The following is an 8,085-nucleotide window of genomic DNA, read 5'->3' as shown; positions in this document are numbered from 1 at the left end:
TCCATACTAAGATATTTTTTAATGTCCTAGACTTCTGTTTAGTACTTTATTGTGGACTTCAATTTTCATCTAAACTGGTCATTTATGTTTTGGATTGTTTTGTTTAGCCCAGGTAGCTTTTTATTGTCTATTTTAAGCTCACTGATCATTTGTTTGTTAAATCCGTTATCTCTTTAGTTATATTATTGTTAATAGGAAAATATTTATTGGTACATTTTAGACATTCATAATGATAACACTCATCATAGGGAATTTGCACCTGTATACAATAGTTATATCATTTTTTATCTTGCTAAGCACCTTATTGATTTTTTTTTGTTTCTTCCTTTATCATTTCATATAATTTTCCTGTTTAGATTTAGGGTTTTTTTCCCAGTCAATCCCCTCGGATCAGCTTTGGGGAGCCTGGGAGCTCTTGGAGGCATTGTGTTGCCTTCTTTTCTCATGTTTCTGTTGTGCGCATGTGAGTCAGAGTGTGTGTGTGTGTTGAGGGTTGAAAGTCAACTAGGGTGGAAATACTTTGTTGCTGTTATGGAAATCTCTTGTTGGTGACTGCTTTCCAGACATGTGCTCTGAGCTCGGCTCGCTATAGCCACAGTCACCCATGGGAGGACGCTGGTGATGCCAGGGCATACACCAGTATGTGTGCACAGGGCACTAAGTACCCAGAAGCCGTGCCACTGCTGGCCTGCGAAGCCCCATCCTGGCTCCAAGGGACAGCTCTGCAGAAGCAGCACAAATATAAGCTACAATACCACTTGGTGTTTTATTGAGGGCTTCTCCCCACATGTCCAGCTAATGGCATGTGAACTTTGACGTATGTTTTCACTGTCTGCTCTAACTGCTCAGTCAGTCTCCCGAGGGTAGTGTTGGTAAGGCCCGGGAGAGAGAAACAGACACAATACTACACCTTCATTTAAAATATCCATTATGGACAGATATCTATCTATCCTTTGCAGAGGACTGGGACAGAGCTATTTGGCTTTCCAGCCTTTCCTACAAGGGGCAGGGAGAAGGCATCTATGTCAGTAGCAATGTCCACTGAGACAGTCTCTTGGAAAACCCCTCAGCCTAAGTGTGCAGTGGTTTAAGTTGAACGTCCATAATTGAAGGCAGGACTCCCTGGGGACTTGTGTGATTTCCACACTTTTCTCAGTAGGCAGGAGGTGCAGGAGGGGCCAGAGGTCTGCACGCAGTTGAAGAAACAGAGCCTGTTAAACATGGTGATAGTCAGAACACACAGCAAAGGCATCAACCCTGAATGATGGCTCCAGGCTGGCAGGGCACGGCTGTGGTCATGTGTATTCTGACCCCAGAGCCCTCTGCCACAGGATGTCGGGTTTCGAGTGAGCTTGTCTCACAGACATTGGAGAAAGAGCTGCCAGATGTGCCAGGAGTCCTCGGAGAGATTCTGCTGTCAGTGATGCCTTTGGATCCTTCCAACTCTAGCATCCTTTCTTCTGTTGTTGATGCGCACGAGGCCTTCTGCAGAAGGAAGCACAACCTAGCACAGATGTGCACACTGCTCACGTGGTGACCGGTGCCCTCCCTGCGCAGGCTCCTCACACAGGGCGGAGGCCACAGTAGCTGAGGGCTAGATGCAGCTTCCGTTCCACCATCACTTCCCACTATGCCCTGAGGACCCAGGGACGGCGCCTCGGGAGCCAGGGTTAATGACCAAGGTAAGAACTAAGGAAAGAAAGGAGGGGAGAGGGGAGAAAGGAAGATAAGGAGGAATCCTGGCAGGGATGGATGAAGGAAAGAAATGCACAGTTATATATTAAAAAGAAGGGGGGGAAGTATGCAAAGATATTAGTGACTACAAACTGCAGGGTAGGTGAAATCTACAAAATGTGGCCAGGCAGGGGATTGAAGAAAATAATCAATAATAAATAGACAATTAAACAGACAAAATGCTTTATTTGATGAGCCTCATACCAAAAATTATTTCTATTCAGCAATGAAAGGAAAAAAAGAATCTCTCTCTCTCTCTCTCTCTCTCTCTCTCTCTCTCTCTCCCTTGTTCTTCCTCCCTCCCTCTCTCTTTTTGTTCGGAACAAGCCAGGAGTTGCCTTACTGTACATAGAAAATATGTGTATCAGTGGGCTAAACTGCATTTTTCCTTAAAGTTCTAGGAAGAAGATGAGTGAGTTAAAACAGGATGGTGCGGTTTCTCAGCCAAGTTATTCATTTAAACAAGTAAAAGAGCATCAATGTTTCAAATGCTACAACAATGTCAGGGAAAAAACTAGCAACATGGCAGTTAATCTAAACCACATGCAATGATTTTTGTTCATCTAGTTTTCCACTAAGCATGCAGGAAAGGCTCCCTTGTCATGATCCTTATCCCCAAGGAGCTTAAAATAAAAGGGGAAGGAGGGCCTGGTGAGAGCAGTTCAGGTGGCAAGAGATGCAGGCTGGCAGCGGAGGGCAGCTGGCGCGCTCCCTGGCTCAGGGGAAGGAAAGGCTGCTCCACACACATGGGCCGAGGAGGATCTCTGGACAAAGACATCAGAAATGGTGTTGGACGGTTGAGTCCTACTGACAAAAATGGAGATCCCATGCTACAGAGCGCCAGGCATTGGGCCACATTAACAGGGGATTATTACACAGAAAGAGCAACGATTTAAACCGATCGGGTAAAGGATGTGACCGCGATGTTGTCCAAAGCTCCAGGGAATTTGGGTGTCCTCATCGTGGAGGAGGCGTTTCATGGGATAGTCCGATATGAGCTGTGGAGGAACAGAGGTGGGACAAAGGCTGGATGGGTTGAAGGTGGCAGGAGAAACGCCAAGAGAGGTAACAAATACGGAGCAGAACTTGGCACGCCAGGAGGAAATGAGAAGAACTCACCAGCGCTTCTTACAGCACAGCACCAGAACCGCCAGAAGCACCAGGGGCGCCATCACTGCCACGGCGATCAAGCTCATGGACAGGCCGTGTCCTGTGGTGTCGGAGAGTGCAGGTGACACGCGTGTCATCTTAGACCAACTGCTGGCTCCACCCCCTCCGCTGCTTTCCTTAAGCAACTTGTGAACTGGGTGACAGCCACATCAACCGTCTTGCTTCAGTGGCTCTGTTCCCCTTCCCACCCAAGGAGGATTCTTCATTTCCTCCAAAACGTCTTGGATCTGCACTTCCCTCGGGTCCTACTCCTCCATTCCTGGAATTACCTGTGTTCCTTCCTTCCTCAGTTCCTAGCTAAATTTGCCATGTCCAGTCCTCGCTCTGTCCCGCCCGTGCACCCGTGGGCTCAAGAGCCGCCCAGGTACACTCGCGACCGTCTCACCCCCGTGGAGGATGATGTCCTGGTCCCCCAGGCTGCTGTGCCTCCCTCGACAGGACAGCCCGGCCGCCTCCGCAGGCGCCACCTCCAGGCTCACCCGACGGTACCACGTCCCATCCGCGTGCCGGAGAATGTCACCTTCTTTCGTGCCCAGCTGCTCCTGCTCACCCCGCATCCACATCACCCAAATGGGCTTCGGGTGGAAACCAGAGACGTGACACACCAGCAGCAGTCGGCCAGACCCAGGACTGGGGCGACTGGACAGCCAGGCCTCCGGCAGCACTGAGCAGCAAACAAAAGGGACTCAGAGGTGGACACTCAGCACTCTGCCCAGGGGACATACAACGTATCCGAGTTAGCATGGGGTCACCCTTTTCCTTCCTCTGTGAAACTGTCACCCGGCAATACTGCCCCGCTTGTCCTCCTCTCTGTGCTCAGTGTGAAGAGGGGGCAGGAGGGAGCACCGTGAATAAATCAGAGGAAAGGGCTCAACTGACCTTGTCTCTGAAGGTCCATCTTCCCTGCATCCAGGAGGCCCAAGAGAAATCGGGGACAAGTGTTTTTGACAAGGCTCTTTGCCATTTCCTTGATGCCTTCGTACTGATTGCATAGGTCACAGACCTTCTGGGCCTGATCGCCGCCCTCCGGAGCTGGCAGCCACGTCGTGTCCTGGAGACTCATGAAATCTGAGCCTTCAAATGCCACCTGGAAGAAGCTTCTTGGGCTCTCAGCAGAGAGCAGCTCACAGCCGGCTCTCACCTGAACGGTGAAGGGATCTGGGGGAAGGAAGGCAGGAGAAAACAAGCACAAGTGAAGGAAATGCCAGCAATGATGTAGGGGTCTAAGGGACTCTTGGGAAGTGGATCACAAAGATTTATACAGGTGTGAGAATGAACCAAAGATATATACTGATAGAAACAAAGGGAGGAAAAATTGCTGGGGACGGAGAATGGGGGCCAACAAGAAATAAACATCTTCAATTGACAAGATATTGACCTGAGCAGTTTGGAGAAATGGTAGGCGAGCCACAGAACTGCAGCTTTTCATAAGCATAAAATTGGTCACCATAGCTGTAAGACTGTGAATGTAGATGTTTGGAGATATTGAAGGCTTGTATTTTAAGGAAATCGGAGTGAAACGATCATGTCTTCTGGATTGTACACCACAGAAAGAGATCAGAGAGGAAAAATGACAAAGCTCAGGGAAAAAATATTCCTGAAGTAGTTAAAGTCTGGAAATCTGAGTAACTATTTGGAATATCCCTTGACTCTGCACGCGGACTTTTATGGTGGGATGGAAAGATGGAAATGTCCCAGGAAGGAATACAGAATATTTTCCAGAAACAGAACCCGCAAAGAATCTTTTAGTTGAGTTGATGGAACTTAACATCTGAACTGTAATTGACTGGCATAGTTTTGAACCTCCTTAGTTAATCCAATGAAGTAGAAATGAAACAGCAGCTCCAGGTCGACAAGTTCTTCATTGCTGAAGTTGCCCCTGGACCAGGTGTGCAGGAAAATGATGGTTCCTGATTCACTCTCCCAGCCATGAGTCTGCAGCTTGCCCAGCCAACCAGATCCCTGATTCTGTGCCCACGATTGGTTAGCATAGAATGAGATCTGGATTACTTGGAAGGAGGTGTGTTCCTGGACCCCTATAGAGGAAGGTTGAGCAGCGTAAAGCAAACAGAAGAGGCCATCAGGAGAGAGAGAAGATGGAGCTATTTCCCAGAGAAAGAAGCATAATGCCCAGCTTCACAGTGACATTTTCCTTTCCCTGCCCTTATACCATCTCCAAAAGAATGTAGTACACCTGGAGACAGGTGCTCGCATCATAGACCTTCTGGAACTCTAAGTGAGCCACCTTGGGAAAGCCCACCCCTCACCTTAGACCCAGCCAACTGGGCAGCTGGTAGAGATGTTCTTACCATTTGCAGGGTTGCTGCCTGGGAGGAGAACAGCCAGCAGTGGAAGTAATAGAATCAGCATCTGTGGATGTCTCCTTCTCACAGCAAAGCTGGTTGTTGAAGTCTGATATCAACAAACCCACCCTTTCCATATGGGTATAATTTTCTTCCACCAACAATCTCCTCCGCCAGCCACTGATGGCAACTAAGAAAATCTGTAGCTTGCCTCGACCTTGGGCCTCCTACATGATCTCTCATTTCCCCTCTAGCTTTGAACTGAAGTTATTGTCTCCTCATATGGATTTCTGTTGTGCTTCTCTCCACTAAGCTCCACCCTATCCACGCCGCTCCATCAACCATCCCTGGAACAAGTGACATGTGACACCTCTCTGGGTGATGTACCTTAGCCGTAAAATAGAAAGCCAGACCTGCATGGCTTCCCCTGGCCCATCGATCCCCTCCTGTGCTCAGTCCATCTCTGCCTGTTGAATGTCCTCACAGCTGTCCCTTTCCCACCTCACCCCTTATCGGGCCGCCCTGGACCTGACAGGCAGAGCCTCTCCCGGGACTGGTGGCATTTGCCCGTCCTACACTGTCTCACTCTCTGCTCTGTGACCCACTCCCCACAGGAGGGAAGCCCCCTGCTGCCAGCTTCCCTGTCAGAGACGGCACAGCCTCCCACAGCCCTTTGTCTCTTCCAGGGCTTTTCATTTCCCCTTCAGCTCTGCTTCCCTAATTCCTCCCACTCTTATCTCTAGTCTCTGCCTTCGTCCTTCTCACACGGACAACAGTGGAAAGGCCCCAGCCAGCACGCTGGGATGAGCTCCTGCCCGGGCTTCTTGGCTAGCAGCAATAATCCTCTACTGTGAAATGCCTGGATTGGAGGAGCTTGGGAGTCTCTACTTCAAATTTAACGTTTACACCCTTTGAATTGATCTATGTTCCTCGCATTTCCATTTCCATAGTCTTTTCTTTCTCTTCTTTACTACCACGTCATTTCTTATATTTTTATGCTCTCATGTTGTTCTCTGTCTACCCTTATCTGAGTTCCTTGGGTTTCCTTTTTTATCTCACATCAATTCTAGCCAACCTCCTCACCCATTCACACTAAGTACTGTTCTCACTGTACCTAAATTTTGAAACTTCAAGAATTGCTTTATCAGGGCCAAGGATGTAGCTCAGTAGCACTGTGCTTGCCTTGCCAGGGCAAGGTCCTGAGTTCGATCTCCAGTATTGAAAAAAAAAAAAAAAAGAATTGCTTTATCACTTGATCCTTAGATTTTTGCATGAAAATGCATAAACCACAAGCAAAACATTTTTATTACAAGGTAGAATATAGGAAAATAAAAAATCTAATAAAACACACAGATACTCGGTAAATGATCATTTTAAAAATTATTTATACATGCCTACATGAACTCATGAGATAATGAATGCTGTAAGAAACAAAACAAATAAATTGAAAACAAAGAGGAAAATGGAAAACTAATATTTGGATTCCCAGGACATCATCAAGAGTTAGTTCCTAAAAGCTTTGTCTAGACTATGTATTTAGTAAATGTGCAATAGAAAGACACCCTCTCTTAGACCGCTGATGAAATTGGTTTAGAAAAAAGCCATCCAGGAAGGCAGCCCCCCAAAACTATCTTGTAGACCAAAACTTAAGCTTTGGTAGAGTTTTTTTTTCTTTTTTGATTGTCCTTTCAAAAATTTTTAATCACAAGTCAGCCCACACTTGAATTCAGAATTAAATGGGATGATTCTACTTTTCTTAAAAGGTCCAATCCAAGAAACTAACGATAAAAAAAATGGTTCTTAGCTGGTAATAGCACAGTGTCATTCAGCAGACACAAACACAAAACTGATTTCCACGGACCCAGCGTCCATGCAGCCTACTTTTTGCTTTGCAGCTCTCATATACATAAAGCTCGTTTTACCATGGCTTAAATAAAACCAATCCCTCAGCACTAGGGCTCAAATTTCAGTTGCCACAATCTATGTTAACTGCTAATTGTCTTCTGGAATCCATCATTTTGTTAACACAATAACCCCTCCCACCATGTCAATGACTGTTTTCCTCACTTCTAGTTACCTGTGGTCAACCATGGTCCAAAAAATATATGGAAACTTCCACAAGCAAACAGTTCATAAGACTCAAGTTGTGCCACATTCTGAGCAGTGTGATGACATTTTGTGCTCCACCCTGCCCAGTATGTCACTCATCCCTTTGTCCAGGATATCCACGCCAAGCACGGTCTCTCCCCCTTACTCATTCAGCAGTTGTCTTGGTTATCGGGTCAACTATCACACGACTATCAGTGCTTGTGCTTAAATGACATTTCTGTTATGATTTACATCTAGAATGTCCTCCACATTCTCATGTGTGCACAGATAGGACTTTTGGAAGGTGATTGGATCATGGGGCACTATACTCATCAGTGCATTGGTCCATTGATGAGTTCAGTAGCTAAAGATGCAGGAGAGGAGCAGCTTTCCTCTGTAAGGCCCTTGCTCCATGATTTTGCCTTGAGCTAGCAGGCCGTGGACTGAATCCCTTGAACCATGAGGCAAATTAAATCTCCTCCTTAAAGTCGTGGGTGTCAGGTATTGTATTCAGCAATGGGACAGCTAAGACGCTTTCTATAAGGGTTACATGTTACTTGAACCCATGGCACAACCTAACATTAAACCATGTAATGTGTTATTTACCTCGCTTCATCTCATTATGGAGAAGGGTGAATGCAGCACATGAGCTAATTTGAGAGAAACTACATTTGGGTATTTTATAGTATATTGCTACAATCATTCTATTATGAGTTATTATTATTAATTTCTGTGACAGTTAACTGACTGGGTCAATTTGAGTAACAAATGCCCAACTCAATTGGATGGC

At 46.6% G+C, this 8,085-nt stretch overlaps 1 protein-coding gene across 1 annotated transcript; it reads right to left on the bottom strand.

Annotated features, from left to right (window-relative positions):
• Positions 1-1,719: 1,719 nt before the first annotated feature.
• Positions 1,720-5,702, bottom strand: Cd1c (CD1c molecule). Its single transcript, XM_087206983.1, has 6 exons — positions 5,214-5,702; positions 4,674-4,940; positions 3,784-4,062; positions 3,290-3,568; positions 2,854-2,944; positions 1,720-2,732 (listed from the first exon to the last, which is right to left on the bottom strand). The coding sequence occupies exons 1-6, from the start codon at positions 5,272-5,274 to the stop codon at positions 2,711-2,713; spliced, it is 999 nt and encodes a 332-aa protein (XP_087063109.1). The 5' UTR covers positions 5,275-5,702; the 3' UTR covers positions 1,720-2,710.
• Between the last annotated feature and the right edge of the window lie 2,383 nt (positions 5,703-8,085).

The sequence above is a fragment of the Heterocephalus glaber genome, unplaced genomic scaffold, assembly GCF_053883595.1.
Source record: "Heterocephalus glaber isolate CG9 unplaced genomic scaffold, H.glaber_assembly_v1.0 deba00000738, whole genome shotgun sequence".
NCBI lineage: Eukaryota > Metazoa > Chordata > Mammalia > Rodentia > Bathyergidae > Heterocephalus > Heterocephalus glaber.
This window is presented reverse-complemented; position numbering and strand designations above follow the sequence as displayed.

Excerpts from the sequence above, each read along its gene's own strand:
- Cd1c (XM_087206983.1), bottom strand. The coding sequence starts at position 5,274 with ATGCTGATTCTATTACTTCCACTGCTGGCTGTTCTCCTCCCAGGCAGC. Across the intron at positions 4,941-5,213 it reads AGGCAGCAACCCTGCAAATG|GGGTCCAGGAACACACCTCC; the intron begins GTAAGAACATCT and ends CTTCCTCTATAG. Across the intron at positions 2,733-2,853 it reads CTGTGCTGTAAGAAGCGCTG|CTCATATCGGACTATCCCAT; the intron begins GTGAGTTCTTCT and ends GTTCCTCCACAG.